Source organism: Perognathus longimembris, chromosome 3, assembly GCF_023159225.1.
Source record: "Perognathus longimembris pacificus isolate PPM17 chromosome 3, ASM2315922v1, whole genome shotgun sequence".
Classification (NCBI taxonomy): Eukaryota; Metazoa; Chordata; class Mammalia; order Rodentia; family Heteromyidae; genus Perognathus; species Perognathus longimembris.
The window spans coordinates 63,096,694-63,114,947 of record NC_063163.1 but is presented as its reverse complement, the minus strand read 5'-3'; the positions used below and the strand labels follow the sequence as shown (position 1 = coordinate 63,114,947).

General features: G+C 36.6%; 1 protein-coding gene and 1 non-coding gene across 2 annotated transcripts in view; both read right to left on the bottom strand.

Annotated features, from left to right (window-relative positions):
• Nucleotides 1-18,254, bottom strand: part of Rnf17 (ring finger protein 17) — an 85,500-nt gene that overhangs the window by 27,456 nt on the left and 39,790 nt on the right. Inside the window, 7 exon segments of the mRNA XM_048340844.1 lie at nt 478-705; nt 1,771-1,891; nt 6,851-6,971; nt 7,896-8,011; nt 11,652-11,805; nt 15,800-15,941; nt 17,901-18,091. Of these exon segments, the coding sequence (XP_048196801.1) occupies nt 478-705; nt 1,771-1,891; nt 6,851-6,971; nt 7,896-8,011; nt 11,652-11,805; nt 15,800-15,941; nt 17,901-18,091 (1,073 nt within the window).
• Nucleotides 14,866-14,972, bottom strand: LOC125349747. The gene has a single exon (XR_007210565.1). It is a non-coding gene; the product is annotated as a U6 spliceosomal RNA (small nuclear RNA).

Below are 18,254 nucleotides of genomic sequence, written 5' to 3'. Positions count from 1 at the left end.
CCCAGTATTCCCATCCCGTCCCTGCCCACAGTTTTGACTTTTCCCCTTGATCATTCTTCTCCATGTTCTTTGAACGTACAAAGCATACTCCCACCTCAGGCCTTTGAATTAGCTCTGCCCTCTGTCCAAGGTGAACTTCTCTCAGATGCTCAAAGGCCCTCCAGGGCCTTCTCAAATGCCACTGTCTCTATGAGATCTGCTTTGTTGTAAAATTGCCTTCCTCCCTAGATGCTCATTATCACCATCTGCCATACTAGTTGTTCATCACTGTATTAGAATTAAGCTCCGTGACATCAAAGGATTATCCCTATCATTACCGCTGTTATCCTCAACATGTAAATACAGCTGTCATGGAGTAGGCGCTCAATAACTATTTGTGGAACAAATTTGAACACTAAAAATAATGAACAGATCCATTATTTTACACTTTTCAACTGTTCAGATACTATTCCAGTTGAAATAAATTATATAGTATACCTATTAAGTAAGTTTTCTGTTAGTAGCCACTGAACATAAATCTTCTCAGGAGATATTACATTACAGATATGCACAGGCAGTTCCTTATTATAAAATGACTGGAAATTTTCATTAGGTAGAGATTTTACAGGCATGGGATTTAAGTTGTTTACTTCATTTGAAATAATTTCTTCTGGAGAAGGATCCCACACTTCAGTATGCTTTTTAGAGTTATCTTTGAGAGTATAACTGAAAAAAAATAGCAGAGGTTAGCAGGAAAAATAACTGGCAAAATATTTATGCTGTTATTTCATTAAAGATGAACAAGTTTCAGCTACAATTTTCTCATTTTAATATTTAGTCATTACACATTTAGTATTAATATTTAATATTTAGTCATTTAACATTGTCATTAAAAACTATTTTGACTGAGGTGATATATGACCCAATGTTTGTCCAAATACCTTTAACTATGCATCTTAAACTTTACTGTTTATAACTATGTATAATGCACTAATCTTGAGTTTAAAAAGAAAAAAATGTAAGTACAATATAGTTTAAATATTTGCTTTTCTTTCCTCCTTTATTTGAGATGGGGAAAGGAAGAGGCCCTTACACTCTTCTTGCTCTGCCAATATGAGGGTAGATGGGGGCACAGACAATGAATACTGGCAGGCTTCTTCTGGTTGTCATTCTATCTCTGGCTTATGCTGATGGGCATTACTTATGGGTGCTATCCAAATATTGGCTTTCTTGAGGTTATACAGGAGATTTCTGTAGAACTCTTTAGGGACCATTTGCATTGCAAAAATCTATTGTGGAAGGATTCTTGGTCTTGTTCTACAAGCTCTCTCATTCTTCCTTCTGCCACTCTGCCCTTCTGTTTCTGGGATTATGCTCCCACTGGTCAGTCTTTGGTGGGAGTGAGCATAATGGTTTAAGCCTGGTTGTATTTAAAGTTTCCCTTTGAAACCAGGAATCGTTACCTTTCTCCAAATGGGAATGTGGACTACTCTAGCACTATGCTTATTCTCTACTTTGCTATTTCTCTTTCCATCTCTCTCAAACAAGTACATGGGGCTGCCAAAGCAGAAATGTGACCTGGAAGTAAGAGGCAAGTCTCATTTTCTTAGAAGCAATCTTGATCTTGAGAAGCCTTTCTCTCAAAGTCCCTTAGAGATGAAAGGAAAAAGTTATTTTACTCATCAATTATTCTCCTCCACTCTTTTTTTTCTTTGGATGTAGGAACAGGGAAATTCTAATTTATTTTCTTATGACTGAAATGTTACTGAAGAGGTTTACCTTTGTACTTACCCTGCTTCATAAGATGCTAGGCCTTCTTTGACAAGTTGGTCATTAATGCTAGTAGGAATCATTCCAGGAGCACAGCAAGAATTAAAAAGTTCAACTAACAGCACATTATCTTCCAGAATTTCTGTAAAAGCATAAGGTTCGTTTTAGGGGAAAAATGAATGTACTAATGTACTGAAAAATACACTAAATAAGGCAATTTCCTATAAAAGTATTAGAAAACAGGGCTGAAGTGGTAAAGCGTCTTCCTATCAAGCTTGAGGTCCCAACATCAAACCTAGGTATAAGAAAATAAAAAAAAAATTGGAAACAATTTCTATCTGTAGTATACATGAAATTTCTTGCTGAATGTTTCTCTAGTTAAAACAGTGTACTCTTAAAAAGTATCTATACTATGGTATAAAAGTGATTTTAGGTTATTGTGTGCTATTTGTTAAGTCTTGAATTAAAAATGTGCTTTTAAATTAAGAAAAATATAAACATATATTCATAAGAAGTATTATGTTGTAGTTTTAGATTTTTCTGAAGGGCAAAAGTGAATGCTCAGACTAGTAATTATTTGTGAGGGTTTATAGCTTTTGCAAGTATACAAATGTCTTAGGATTGTGTGTGTGTGCTGGTCCTGGAGCTTCAACTCAGGGCCTGGGCACTGTCCCTGAGCTTACTTGCTCAAGGTTAGTACTCTACCATGTGAGCCACAGATCCATTTCTGACTTTTTTGGTGATTGGAGACAAGAGAGTCTCGTGGACTTTCCTCCCTAGGCTGGCTTTGAAACCACATCCTCAGATCGCAGTCTTGAGTAGCTAGGATTATAGGCATGAGCTACCAGCACCTAGTTTGTCTTAGTTTTTTTTTAAATAAGCATACACAATTTAAAACAGAACCAACTCAATTTAGAATTTTAACTGGATATTTTCTGTCCTTTTGCTTTACATGTAATTTTTCCTCCAGACACTAAACTGGTTTGTCAGATCTAGTAATCTAGTAATTAACTGGGGGGTAGGATTTATAACACATGTACCTAATTATTTATACTACCTAGCCCAGAGAACGTGCTCAATATGATAGCAGAATTTGTTTAGGAAACACTTGTCTAAAGTATGCACTGAGATGACTATATATGCCTATACTTTTAAACAAGAGTGGCTGATAGCTGCTATTCAGAATGATTCCAAGTAAAAAAATAAACATTAGCAACAGTAATATTCTACATTAGTTTTTTTCTTTTTTATTGTCAAAGTGATGTACAGAGGGGTTACTGTTTCATATGTAAGGCAGTGGGTATATTTCTTGTATTATTTGTTACCTTCTCTTTCACTCCTCCCCTACCCCCTCCCCTTTTCCCTCTTCCCCCATAAGTTGTTCAGTTGGTTTACACCAAATGGTTTTGTAAGTATAGATTTTGGAGTAGTTTGTCTTTTTATCCTTTGTCTCTCGATTTTGATATTCCCTTTCACTTCCCTAGTTCTAATACCAGTATATACAGTATCCAGGGTACTCAGATGAGATACAGTGATAGCGCGGGGATAACCACAGGAAGGGGATACAAGAGGATCATCAACAAAAGAAGCTACAGTTTCACATGGCATGTTGAAAGTAATTACAACAGTGATATAACACTCGTTTCCATACAATGGAGTTCATTTCACTTAGCATCATCTTATGTGTTCATAAGGGTATAGCTATTGGGCTCTTGTGATCCTCTGCTGTGACTAGCCTAAACCTGTGATAATTATTCTCTATGAGGGAAACCATAGAGTCCATGTTTCTTTGGGTCTGGCTCACTTCATTTAGTGTAATTTTTTCCAAGTTCTTCCATTTCCTTATGAATGGGGCAATGCCATTCTTTCTGATAGAGGCATAACATTCCATTGTGTATATATACCACATTTTCCTGATTCATTCGTCTACTGAGGGGCATCTGAGTTGGTTCCATATTTTAGCTATGACAAATTGTGCTGCGATGAACATTGTTGTGCTGGTGGCTTTAGTGTATTTTTGTTTGTGGTCTTTTGGGTAGATGCCCAAAAGTGGGGCTGCTGGGTCATAGGGGAGTTCTATGTTCAGCCTTCTGAGGAATCTCTGTACTGCTTTCCAGAGGCGCTGAGCAAGTTTACATTCCCACCAACAATGAAGTAGGGTTCCCTTTTGGCCACATCCCCTTCAACAATTGTTATTGTTAGTTTTCCTGATAACATTCTTACTGGGGTGAGGTGGAATCTCAATGTTGTTTTGATTTGCATTTCTTTTATGGCCAGTGATGTAGAGCACCTTTTCATATGTCTCTTGGCCATTCTCATTTCTTCATCAGAGAAGTCTCTTTTTAAGTTTTTGTTGAAGGGGCTATTGGGTCTTTGCGGTTTTGTTTTGGAGGAATTTAATTTTTTTAGTTCTGCATATATTTTAGATATGAGGCCTTTGTCCATTGTATGGCCAATAAAGATCTTTTCCCAATCTGTGGGCTTTCTGCTTATCTTGCAAGCTATGTCCTTTGTCCTGCAGAAGCTCTGCAGTTTGATGCAGTCCCATTTGTCCAACCTTTCTTTGATTTGTTGTATTTCTGGGCCTTTGTTAAGGAAGCTTTATCCTGTGCCAAGGAACCCAAGTGTTTCTCCTACTCCTTCTTGTAGTGTTTTCAGGGTATGTTTTTATTTCAAGGTCTTTGATCCATTTGGAATTGATTTTGGTGCAGGGTGAAATATAAGGATCTAGTTTTAATTTGTTGCAGGTGTTGAATCAGTTTTGCCAGCACCATTTGTTAAAGAGGCTATCTTTCTTCCATTCTATTTTTTTAGCTCCTTTATCAAATATTAAGTAGGCATAGTTCTGCAGGTTCATTTCTGGTTCTTCAGTTCTGTTCCATTGGTCTTCAGGCCTGTTCTGTGCCAATACCAAGTTGTTTTTTTTACTACAGCTTTGTAATACAGCTTGAAGTTTGGTATAGTAATTCCTCCAGCACTGTTCTTTCTACTTAGGATTCTTTTTGCTACTTGGGGTCTTTTATTGTTCTACATGAATTTCTGGACTGCTTCCTCTATTTCATTAAAAAATGGTGTTGGGCTATTAATGGGTATTGCATTGAATATGTAGATAGCCTTTGGCAATATTGCCATTTTGACAATATTAATCCTCCCAATCCAGGGGCATGGGAGGTTTTCCCATTTCCTTAGTTCTGCCTTAATTTCGTTTTTCATGTTTTTAAAGCTCTCATCATAGAGGTCTTTCACTTCTTTGGTTAAGGTTATTCCTAGATATTTTATGTTTTTTTTTTTTTTTTGCCAGTCCTGGGCCTTGGACTCAGGGCCTGAGCACTGTCCCTGGCTTCTTCCCGCTCAAGGCTAGCACTCTGCCACTTGAACCACAGCGCCGCTTCTGGCCGTTTTCTGTATATGTGGTGCTGGGGAATCCGAACCTAGGGCCTCGTGTATCCGAGGCAGGCACTCTTGCCACTAGGCTATATCCCCAGCCCATATTTTATGTTTTTTGAGGCTATTGCAAAAGGGGTTGCTTTCCTGATTTCGGTCTCGGTCTTCGGGTCATTGGCATATAGAAAAGCCATTGATTTTTGAGGATTTATTTTATATCCTGCTACTTTGCCAAAGTTTTGGATCAGCTCAAGTAGCTTGGGAGTAGAGTCTATGGGGTTCTTTAGGTATAGGATCATGTCATCTTCAAAGAGAGAGAGAGTTTGACTTCATCTTTTCCAATTTGGATCCCCTTTATGTCTTCCTCTTGCCTTATTGCTCTGGCTAGGAATTCTAGTACTATGCTGAAGAGGACAGGGGAGAGCGGACAACCTTGTCTTGCTCATGATATTATAGGAAATGGCTTTAGCTTTTCCCCATTAAGAGTAATGTTTGCTGTGGGTTTGTCGTAGACAGCCTTAATTATATTCAGGAATGTTCCCTGGAATCCTAGTTTCTCCAAAGCTTTTATCATAAATCATTAGTCAGTTTTAAGAGTACATGTAAGCAAGCTTCTTTTTTTCCAATAGTTGCCTACTTTTCCATGGTTCAGATAGAGGGGAACAACTAAGTAACAATAAGCCTTATTTAACTTATATCATCCTACTTTTTATAACTCTTAGTTCTTTTGTTTCATACTTCTCATGTAAGAAGTTTTTTGTTATAGGGGACACACCTTACCTGTGTTTTGAACCTTTGCCATCTTAACTGCATTCCTATTTAAATTCAAATGTGCCTTGCTTTATAGATTCTGACAACCTGCGGTTTCAGAAAATTGTGGGCTAGTGGGCAGCCAGGATTGTGGATCTGTTCTGTTGTAAAAATATGCTGATGACCTATAGTTGGAGTTGCTTAAGAGAAACAAAAACCCAAAGCACGGAAAAAAAAAGGAAAAAAAAAAAGAAAACCTCCATCAAGAAACAAAACCTATTTCTCAGTCATGTTCCACTTCCCTGGAAATTAAACCTTAGCATTAATATGACATGGACAGAGACAGAGCTTTAGCACACAAATAAATGAAGCTAATATCTGGCTTTTGGGCTCAAAGGGCACTGTCAAAAGTGACTTAATCTTTGTTTTTTGAAGTGATTCTCCTATGTTATCCAGGCTAGACTCAAACTACTGGGCTCAAATGACCCTCTTGTCCTAGCCTTTCAAGAGCTGACACAACAGGTGCATACTACCATATATATATATATATATATATATATATGGTATATATATATGTATATATATTCCAGAGCTAAAGATACAGTCCCATTGTTTCTCATCTCAACAAATGGTACCTCTTATTACTATGACTTACAGCACATTAAAATGTATTCTTTTTTTTTTTTTTGCCAGTCCTGGGACTTGAACTCAGGGCCTGAGCATTGTCCCTGGCTTCTTTTTGCTCAAGGGAAGCACTCTACCACTTGAGCCACAGTGCCACATCCAGCCTTTTCTGTATATGTGGTGCTAAGGAATTGAACCCAGGGCTTCATGTATGCTAGGCAAGCACTCTACCACTAGGCCACATTCCCAGCCCAAAATTTATTCTTAAGACATGACAACTGCTATAGTGTCAACCTTATTTTAAAACTATAGGTAAGTATATAGTAAAATGGAAATAACTTACTAATAACTGAGCACGTCATGAATTTATCTTGAGTCTTTTCTTCAAATTTTTCTTTAGCTTTTTTGGACCACTGTGATGTTCTTTTATATGGCTCAATGTATGCCAGCTTACATTTAATTGCCTGTGTCAAACAAAATCCCACCATTAAGTAAATGTAGATTCAAGCTTTTTAGAATCAAAGTACTAGATAAGTGTAGAAAAGTAATCTTCACAGAGCTCAGTGGCAGACCACTTGCCAAGCATACTTGAGGCCTTGGGGTTTGATCCTCAGCCCTGGATACAAGCTCCCCAAGCACAAATTAATCTTTGTGTTTGCATTTAGAAATAATCAAATGTGTGATGGCTTTTTATAAGAAAGTACTTTATAAATGATTGGAATTAAATTATTTGTTGAATTATTGCACATTCATATACTAAACAGAAACATTATGTAGAGTTCGAAAGAAGTGAGAAAAGCAGAGTTATAGGACTATTTTTATGCAATCATATACAATTTAATGTAGGAAAAATATAAATTAGAAACAAGCCTCCTTCTTATTCTACTTCAGGCATTCTACTTCACAGAGATCAGCAGTCCAAGCTTTTAACAAATCCTCCCACACTTCTCTTTCTATTGCAGATTTATATTAAATATACTTAAATTAACAGTATAGTACTTTTGAAATGAACTTTTTCTCAATCAGCATATCATGAAACTGAAACCCTTACCACATTATATATCTCAAAATGATATACTGAAAGTTGCAGACCAGGAACTACTTAGACAGAGATAAGCATATAAAATATTTATAATTAATATTTATTTGCCCCATATACTTATTACTGCAGAGCTTGGGATCATACATGTTAGGCAAGCACTGTACCACTGAGCTGCAATTCCCGGAGCCTCCATATAATGCTTCTTACCTAGGGACTGTAGTGATACTGACCTTGTATCAGAAACTATTTACAAAAACAATGGCTAACAGAATCACTTCCATGGAGAAAAATAAAAGGACTTCTGAAAGTATTTTCATATTTATAGAACTCATAACAAGTAGATTACCTTCTCTGGAGTATTCAAAAACTCATCCTTTATTTTACGCATCTCTCTAACTGTTATTTTTGCAGTATTCCCGAAGTCCACATATTTAACTTCAACTTCCCGATGTCCAGGCAATCCTTTAAAAATTGTACAATTAGAAATCACAAATTCATAAACCTCTAGTCTTTCTATGTTTTAAACACTTACCTTTTTGTAATCACTCAAAATGTATGACTGATTGACTTTATTCTCTCACCACACACCTATCAACAATATGTTATGGAACATGTTACTATCATTTCAAATTTAAAGACTAGTATAGTAAATGACAATCTATCATTTCAATATGAGAAATGAGATAGAATTTTTCTATTGGCATGCAGAAGCTGGTGGCACAGAACTGATACTCAAAAGGACACTTCATTCATACACCTTAGACCTTATGGTAGGGTGTACCTGTGAATATAACTGAGAAGACATGTTATCACAGGACTGAGGCCACATATGTTCATTCCCCCATTGGAAACGCCAGGTAAAAGGAATTATTTCAATTCTTCCAATGCTGTTAGATTCTTACCCTTGTTCAAGATATTGGAGATGTAATTGTAAGCAAACAAAATAATGGGCATGGGATGGAATTTAACAAACATATTATTATTATTCACCCAAATTATTAGTAACATGTGAGAACAGAACCAACAGCCATGAGAAGTCTCAAATTTTCCTTCCCCTTATTTTTTTCCTGAGGAAAACTACTGGTAGGTGGTAGCCAAAATAAAGGAGTAGCCAAGTTGTGAAACTGGTGTCTAGAAAACAAGAGGTCCAATACAGAGCAATGTGCACTGTCCCCCAAAGAAGTTTCCAGAATAACAGCTTTGTAGTAAAACTAGAGGCTAATCAGTCTAAAAAAATAGAAGACTGTTTCAATGGTATAAACAAATAAACATTGATCATGTGGGAAGTTGTTTTGAAGTAACAGGAAAATGTAACTACCAAGTAAAAGAGACAAATGACAATAGGCATAATTATTGTCAGAATTAAAGTATATTTTCAGATGTAGTCCTGAAAATATTTACATAGAATATGGATTTAAGTGAAATTGTGACACAAGATTGGCAAAGGGAGAGAGAAAGAAATAGTTATAGAGAGATCTAAGACTTACAGAATACCAAGAAAACAGCAATTATGTAAAACTGGAGCAGGGACTGAAGTATTAGAGATTATAAGGAATTAACATAAGTAAACAAAGAAAAATAAACAATCTAATAAACAGCTACAAGAATGGAAAGTAACTAGATTTGAGGGTAGGAGTGGCATATTAATATCTTTTAGCACTATTCAGCTTTTAAATTAAGCAGACATTAAAAAATAAAAAATAAGCTACCAAATACGATCTTGAAGACTGAGTTCAGCAGGGCTATAGAAAATGCAGGAAAATGAACTGAGTGACAAATGCAGTTCCATTTCCACCCTCACTGTCACCATACAAACTATACCTTCCCGAAAGTTACTCTTCAAAGATATTAGATTTCATATTGTTCATCAAAAAATGCTTTGAAGGCAACAATTTCCATTTAAAAGTAGCTGAAAAGTCTTTCAGTGTCATGAAAAATGATCTGATTTGTTCTATATTTAGGACAAATTTATCAAAATGTACACTGGGGGTTGGGGGTTTCTGCCTTACTCCTAGCTACTTAGGATGCTGGGATCTGAAGTTGGTGGTTCAAACCCAGCCTGGGCAGGAAAGTCCATGAGATTCTTGTCTTCACATAATACCAAAAGCTGGAAGTGGAGCTGTGGCTCAAGTGGTAAAGCACTATCCTTGAGTGAAAAAGCTCAGGGACAGCATTCAGGCCTTCAGTTCAAGCCCCAGGGTGGGCTACACACACACACACACACACACACACACACACACACACACACACAGCTTATATGTACACACATATACACATGTACATATACATGTATACCTACACACAAGTATCTTGATTACTAGTATTTCTGTCCCTTTCAAAATTCATGCTAAAACTTAGTTCTCAATGTAGCCTGTGATGAGATGTGGCCTTGGGAAGTGACTGTTTCCTGAGTGCTCTGTCCTAAGTGTATGCTGAGGGAGGAAAGTTTGATCTTTTTCTTAAACCCTTTAGCTTTCTGCCATTTAAGGACATAGTATTTCTTGACCTGGCAGATAGAGCAAAAAGGCAATGTCTTAGGTTGGAGAGGTGAGGCTCATCAGCCAGGGTTTTGATCTAGGACTTACAATGTTCAAAACTGTGAGAAATAATTCCTTATTTTTTAAACATTACTCAGTCTTTGCACAAACAGTCCAAGATGTTTATAAGAACTCTATTTTTAAAATATTTAGCTAGTTTAAGACTGAACTGCTAGCTAAATTAAAAATCAGAAATGACTAGAAAGGGCTAAAAATCAGTAAGGGCTAGAAAACTTAGGTTGGAAGACTAAATAGTTTGGGCATAAATACAGATTTTTATATATTAGAAGTTAATAGTAAGGATTTTATATTACTTTAAAAATGAGAAAGCATTTTAAAGTGTCAAGCTAAACTAACCTCATTCTTCTCAAAAATGGCACATATATACAAACTACAAAGCATATAAGACTACATGAGTTAGTCTACTTCCTGTTGCTATGACAAAATACCTGAAACTGGGTAGGTTACAAAGGAAACGTTTATTCTGGCTCAAGATTCTAGAGCTTGTGGCACCAGTATCTTCTTGGCTTTATTTATGGAAAGACAAAGGGAAAGTAGAATGTACAAAAGCAAAATGAGGAAAACCCCTGACTTTTTACAATCCACTCTCTTGGTAACGAAACAATCCAGTCCTTCTTGAGCTCACTCTTGCAAGAAAGGCATTAATACATTCGTGTAAGTTCTACTCCCATGACCCAAACCTCCTCACTAGGCTACTCTGCCAGTACTGTGGCATTGAAGACCAAGTCTCAACTTAAATTTTATTGGTGAAAAACCATTAGCAAAACATAATACAAAAGACTAAGTTGCCTATAGTATATCCAACTTCTGAAACTACAAAGAATTATTGTGCTCTTAGCCAAGTATCTTAGCAAGTACCTTCATTTTCATGAATCATCTGGTTCCAATCCCATTTTTTATTTTTTATTATTTTAGGTATTAAATTCCATTCATTGACTTGAGGATATGAGAATTGTAGAGAAATATATTGAAAAAACTAGCAAAGAAAATAATTCCCAGGAAAAAGGAATAGCAAATCAAAAAGGGAAAGTTGAGAAGACACAAGATTATATTGTCAATGTGAACCTTTAGAAGCTAAAAGTTGCAATGGACAGACATTATGAAGTGAGTGGTTACTTTACTGCTCGATACCACTTATCAGTGTTCTAGACAGATTCCCAATGATTAATATTAGAAGCCAAAGACTGACCTCCCAATATTATGGCAACCTTTCTAAACAAAGATATAGTAAATGGTAAAATCAAATAATACTGTTTGCAAAGTTTATTTATTTTTACCAGTTCTGGGGCTTGGACTCAGAGCCTGAGCACTGTCCCTGGCTTCTTTCTGCTCAAGGCTAGCACTCTACCACTTGAGCCACGGAACCACTTCCAGCTTTTTCTCTTTATGTGGTGCTGAGGAATGGAACCCAGGGCTTCATGCATGCTAGGCAAGCACTCTCCCACTAAGCCACATCTCTGGCTCCAAAGTTTAATTTTTATCAACTAAAAAGTACTAGTTTTGAAGCATAACATTTCCTGTGAAAATAAGATGTACTTTCCTACCAGTAACTTTCGCTCGGTACCAAACTCCATCTTCAAATTTAGCTACACAGGCTTGATCTTGAACTGGACAAAGAATTTCCAGACTTTCCCCATCTTCATCTTTATAGAATTCCTCAATTGTCTTTAATAGAAATAAAAAATCGAAATTCTCTACCTAAGAAAGAAAGCATTTAATTTTATAGAATGTTAAAATTTAAATGATAAACATATAGACACTTCTCATAAAGAAACATCAAAACTGACATTAATTTATTATTTATGCTAAATAATTAAAATATTTAATTGAATAAGTAGCATACAATTTGCATATGAAAAATGGGAAATAAAATCACATTCTATTAGATAACTTAGTGTTTACCTACCTTTTCTGTATACATTTATACATATACTGGACCTTTAAACTTGTTTTTAATCAAAACTGGATTATACATACAATTTAATAAACATTTTCCTATCAACTGTTACTCTTCCTGTTTAACTGTTCAATAGTACTTTTAGAGCATAATTAATTTTTTCCTAAACAGAAGATAACACATTGTTTCTGGCTGTTTGCTTTTTAGGTCTTTCATAAGCTAGCACAATTCTCTTTTTAAAACATTGTAGTGTTGAAGAGCTGTCAAATATTTTGAGGCAGAATGTGTCACCTTCTGAATTTATGTGGTTATCATTATGCTGTTATTTAGCTTATTTCTTCCCTTGAACAGGAGCTTTCTATCTACTGAATGTCCCAAAGATAAATATTATATCCAAGAAGGTTTGATGAATATATGACAAACCTTTTTGGCTAAACTATATTATAGAGCATACAAGTTGTAGCAAATCAGATGTAATATTTTATGACTTTTTTCTTCCCCCCAGAGCTAGGGTTTGAACTCCATGTCTAATGCTTGCTAGGTAAGTAATCTACCACTTGAGCCATGCTTCTAGCTCTTTTTGCTTTTAGTTATTCTGTAGGGTCTTGCACTTGGCTCTGGCTGGCCTGGACCACAATTCTATTAATGTCTCCCACATGGCTGGGATCACAGGTAGACACCATCAGCTTTTCATTGGTTAAGGAACAAGCCTTGAATTGTGATACTCCTAATTTCTTTCTTTTCTTTTTTTTTTTTTGGCCAGTCCTGGGGCTTGGACTCAGGGCCTGAGCACTGTCCCTGGCTTCTTTTTTTTTTTTTGGCCAGTCCTGGGCCTTGGACTCAGGGCCTGAGCACTGTCCCTGGCTTCTTCCCACTCAAGGCTAGCACTCTGCCACTTGAGCCACAGCGCCGCTTCTGGCCGTTTTCTGTATATGTGGTGCTGGGGAATCGAACCTAGGGCCTCGTGTATCCGAGGCAGGCACTCTTGCCACTAGGCTATATCCCCAGCCCCCCCTGGCTTCTTTTTGCTCAAGGCTAGCACTCTGCCACTTGAGCCACAGGGCCACTTCTGGCCATTTTCTGTATGTGGTGCTGGGGAATTGAACCCAGGGCCTCATGTATACGAGGCAAGCACTTTTGCCACTAGGCCATATCCCCAGCCCGATACTCCTAATTTCTATCTCCCTTATAACTAGGATTACAGATGAGAGCCTACTTCGTCAGTCTGGTGAACTCATTTTTCATGTGTTAAAATTCATCTAATGGCTGGGGTGATTATTTTGACTTCTCTTGTATGGTTATGTGTTTTTTGCCTTATGATCATCAACTAATTCATGTTTGGCTCCCTTGAAATGAGAAGAATGTCCAATTTCTTATCAATCATTCATGTCCAATTTCTTCTCCATCATTCATCTAACAGATTCTTTCTTAAACCTATAATAGAGTTTGTTAAATTCCTAAATTCTTGGTTAGATGGGGTTGTCTTAAAATATTCTTTCTACAGTTCCTATAGTAACCCCCTCAAGTCAAGTGTGTTTAATTAGTTCTCCAAATACATATCGTTAAGGTTAAAAAACATTAAAGTTAAAAAACACATTAAACTTGCCAGGCATCAGTGGCTCACGCCTGTAATCCTACTCAGGAAACTGAGATCTGATGACTGTGGTTCAAAGCCAGCCTGAGCTGGAAAGTCGGTGAGACTCTTATCTCCAATTAATCTCCAGAAAAACCAGAAGTAAAGCTGTTACTCAAGTGGTAGAGTGTTATCTTGAGCAAAAAAGGCTCTGGGACAGCACCCAAGCCCTGAGTTCAAGCCCCACAACCAATTAAAAAAAATATACATACATACTTGTGTATATGTATATATTTACATATGTAACTAATATATAATGTATAACATATATAAATAATATAAATAACTAATATATAAAGAACATATAACATATGTATATATACATGTAAACTCTAATTCAAATGGGGAAAATGAAGCAGCATTCTCTTTTCTGGATAAATAGAAATATTCTAAATTTCTATATTTCTCCTTCTTCTACCTACAACTTCTTTGTGGTATACTGGGGATTGAACCAGGAACCTATAGTGCTAGGCAAATACTCAGCTACTTGAGCAGTGCCCCAGTTCTTTTTCTGTGTATTTTATCTTTGAAATATGGTCTTACTTCCTCGGCTGGCCTTCAATTTGCCATTCTCCTGCCTCCACCTCCCAAGTAATATGTGGGCACCACCATACCTGTGCTATATATGTTTTCTTATTTCATAAATTGTTTTAAAACTTAACTTTCTAAAATTTTATATCCATGTAGCTTTTAATATCCTTCCATTAATAATCAAAGGCAACATTTAAAAAATCAGCATAGAAACGATACCAAAATAGCAGATTAGGGAGCTTCCAAATTTTTTCAAACACAGAATTTGTCTGAACTAACTTCATGAAAGTTCTAGAAAAGCAGTCAAAAGTTTATGACAATTAAGTCCAGTCAAGAGAACTTAATCTGTGTATGTGTGTGCATGCGTGCACGCGTGTTAAGTCTGGAGCTTGAACTCAGGGTCTAGGTACTATCTCTGAGGCTTTTTGCTCAAGGTTAGCACTCAACTACTTGAGTTATAGCTCCACTTCTAGCCAGTTTTGGTGGTTAATTGGAGATAAAAGTCTCATGGACTTTTCTGCCCCGGCTGACTTTAAACCACAGTCCTCAGATTTCAGCCTTCTGTGTAGCTGGAATTACAGATATGAGCCACTGGTGCACAGCAATAATATGTCTTTTAACTGACAGATTTTCTACTTGCCCTTGCTTGGCCTCCCTGAGAATATCAATGGCTTTGGTCTTTTTTTCCCCATTCAACAAAAGTATTCAAGGCTTCACAAATGTGCGTGTCATCCTTGCGCAGGTGCCATGCTAATCTACTCTGAATCACTCCAATTTTAGTATATGTGCTGCCAAAGTGAGCATTGGTCTTGGTCTTGAGTATTGGCAGTCAGGTTCTTCATTCCCTTTCTAGAACCAGACAGAACTTACCTAATATGCAAATTACTGAATACTTTTATTAGAACTTGTCTAGGAGGCTATCTGCAGGGCTGATGCAAGATGCTCATTTTTGATTCATGTTAATTTAGAACATAGGTGGAGAAAATGGTAGGAAACAGGCAGTGAAAGCTACAGAAGGTAGTATGAACTTTAGATGCATAGGGGCAAGAGTTTATGGGTGACACAGTAGTTTGGATATGGTCTGAAAGGGTCTTCAAAGTAAGGTGTAACTAAGAAACAGCTTGCTAAAAGTTAGGATAAAAGGAAACCAGAGCCAGGCTCCAGTAGCTCACACCTTTAGTCCTAACTACTTGAGAAGCTGCGATTTGAGAATTGCAGTTTATAGTCAGCCTGGGCAGGAAAGTCTATAAGATTCTCTAATTCACCAGCAAAAAGCTGGAAGTAGTGCTATAGCTCTCAAATGGTAGAGTACCAGCCTTGAGAAAAAAAAGCTATGGGATAGTGAATTTCCTAGTTTCTAGGTTTCAGAAGGTTAGCAAGAACGTTTGTACATTATCATTCATTGTTCTTTCCCTCCATCATTTCATTAACTTAAAGCATGAAGAATTCTTTCAATTTGCTATGAATCCTATGAACTTCTGGTTTAAAGTTGCAGTTCCTAAGATGTTTAAATGTGTAGAAACCTAACAGTGGTTTATTTGCTCAAGTTAATATTCACAATGGGCATTCATTCTCATTATACATTACTACTTAAATTTTTTTTTAATTTTAAAGGAACATTATATACTCACCAACTGGAGATAGAAATCTGCAGGATTATTTATATGACAAACCATAACAGAAACATCTGTCATTTCTTTAGGCAAGATAGGTGGGTGATAGGGTAAAGCCATATTTTTTTCATCATGACTTCCTGGTGATTGAGACCTAAACCTAATTAAAAGCATAATAAACAAAAGCCATTTCAAGAGACATATGAAAAAGTGCTCTACATCACTGGCCATAAAAGAAATGCAAATCAAAACAACACTGAGATTCCATCTCACCCCAGTAAGAATGTCTTATATCAAGAAAACTAACAATAACAAATGTTGAAGGGGATGTGGCCAAAAGGGAACCCTACTTCATTGTTGGTGAGAATGTAAACTGGTTCAGCCACTCTGGAAAGCAGTATGGAAATTCCTCAGAAGGCTAAACATAGAGCTCCCCTATGACCCAGCAGCCCCACTTTTGAGCATCTACCCAAAAGACCACAAACAAAAACACACTAAAGCCACCAGCACAACAATGTTCATCGCAGCACAATTTGTCATAGCTAGACTTTGGAACCAACCCAGATGCCCCTCAGTAGACGAATGGATCAGGAAAATGTGGTACATATACACAATGGAATGTTATGCCTCTATCAGAAAAAATGACATTGCCCCATTCGTAAGGAAATGGAAGGACTTGGAAAAAATTATACTAAGTGAAGTGAGCCAGACCCAAAGAAATATGGACTCTATGGTCTCCCTCATAGGGAATAATTATCACAGGTTTAGAATAGTCACAGCAGAGGATCACAAGAGCCCAATAGCCCTTATGAACACATAAGATGATGCTAAGTGAAATGAACTCCATGTTATGGAAACAACTGTCATATCACTGTTGTAATTACTTTCATGCCATGTGATTACTTTCATGCCATGCCATGTGAAACCATAGCTTCTATTATTGATGATCCTCTTGTAACCCCTTCCTGTGGTGTACCTGCACTATCTCTGTATCTTATCTGAGTACATTGGAAACTGTATACTGGTATTAGAACTAGGAAATAGAAAGGGAATACTAAAATCGAGAGACACAGGGTAAAAAAAGACAAACCACTACAAAAGCAATACTTGCAAAACTGTTTGGTTTAAATGAACTGAACAACTCGTGGGGGAGGGAAAGGGGGAGGGGGGAATGAGGGAGGAGGTAACAAACAGTACAAGAAATGTATCCAATGCCTAACATATGAAAGTGTAACCTCTCTGTACCTCAGTTTGACAATAAAATTTAACAAACAAACAAAAAAACCAAAAGCCATTTTCTTCAAGTCCCTGTTCTCTTAGTACTTGATCTGAAGAAAAGAGATTCTACATGTACTGATTCATTTACTAAATGCTCTGTTTCAACTTCTACCTTATTGCATTTCTTGGTATTGTTTCTAATTATCAAACCAAAACAAGAACTCAGTAATTAGCCTTCTAACTAGTGTCAAGACATGCCTGAACTGAAAGTATTGTTTCTACTTTAACTGGATTGACTGCATTGATATCTGTGGTCTATGATATATGGTCAGGCCAGCCAAGGAGTCTCTGTGAGCTTTTCTAGTCTTGGACATTACTTTTATTTTTGCAGACTGAGTCCTACTTGGGTTGTTTCTAGTCATGTAATCACCCACAACTGAAAGTTCGCATCTCCCATTACCTCTCTGGTAACTTATGTCATCTTACTTTTTACTCCTCAGAAATGAATGAAATGGAAACCAAGTATTTCTGACATTAATTAATGTCGCGCATTACAGATCAGTGACCATGATAGCATTCTAAAGGTTGTAATTTAAATGTGGAACAGTTAAACTCTTAACTCTAACTCTAAGGGAGATGCTGGTGAATGTATCAAGAGTATAAAAAAATGCTCAATACCTAATCATATTTTCTATTTTAAGATACCTTAAATTATCTCTCCTTTCAAATCAAATTAAGTGAAATGTTCACAGCTAGACCTAGAAATCCTGTTTGTAATATTGTTACCCTCTAAGGGTATGTTGAGGTTTACTTCAGAGTCCATGGTTTTTAAAGGTAAAACCTGCAATTTCTATTTTTAACTATAACATTGAAAAATGTTAAATTCCAACAAGTTACTTACCTTGCTAGTTCCATAAAAACCAATGCATCTCTAAGAGATATAGGCATATCACTGCTTATTTTATTTGTTGGCGGTTTCTGTAGATCTACAATAAGCACATTATCCTCTTCTCTAAAAACTTTCATTAAAACAGCTTTATTATTTACCATTTTCAAAAATTCTACTTTTGCTTCCTCTTCCCAGCCTTCATCCTGGAAAAGAAGTAAAATTCCGAATTTATGAGTAATTATAATTAGCTCTCATAATACGAGTTTGGATATACTAACTAGTCTGCTCCTTAGAGCAAAGACATCAAACTAATCCAATTCCTTAAGAAGCAGGGATTGGTGGGGCTGGGAATATGGCCTAATGGTA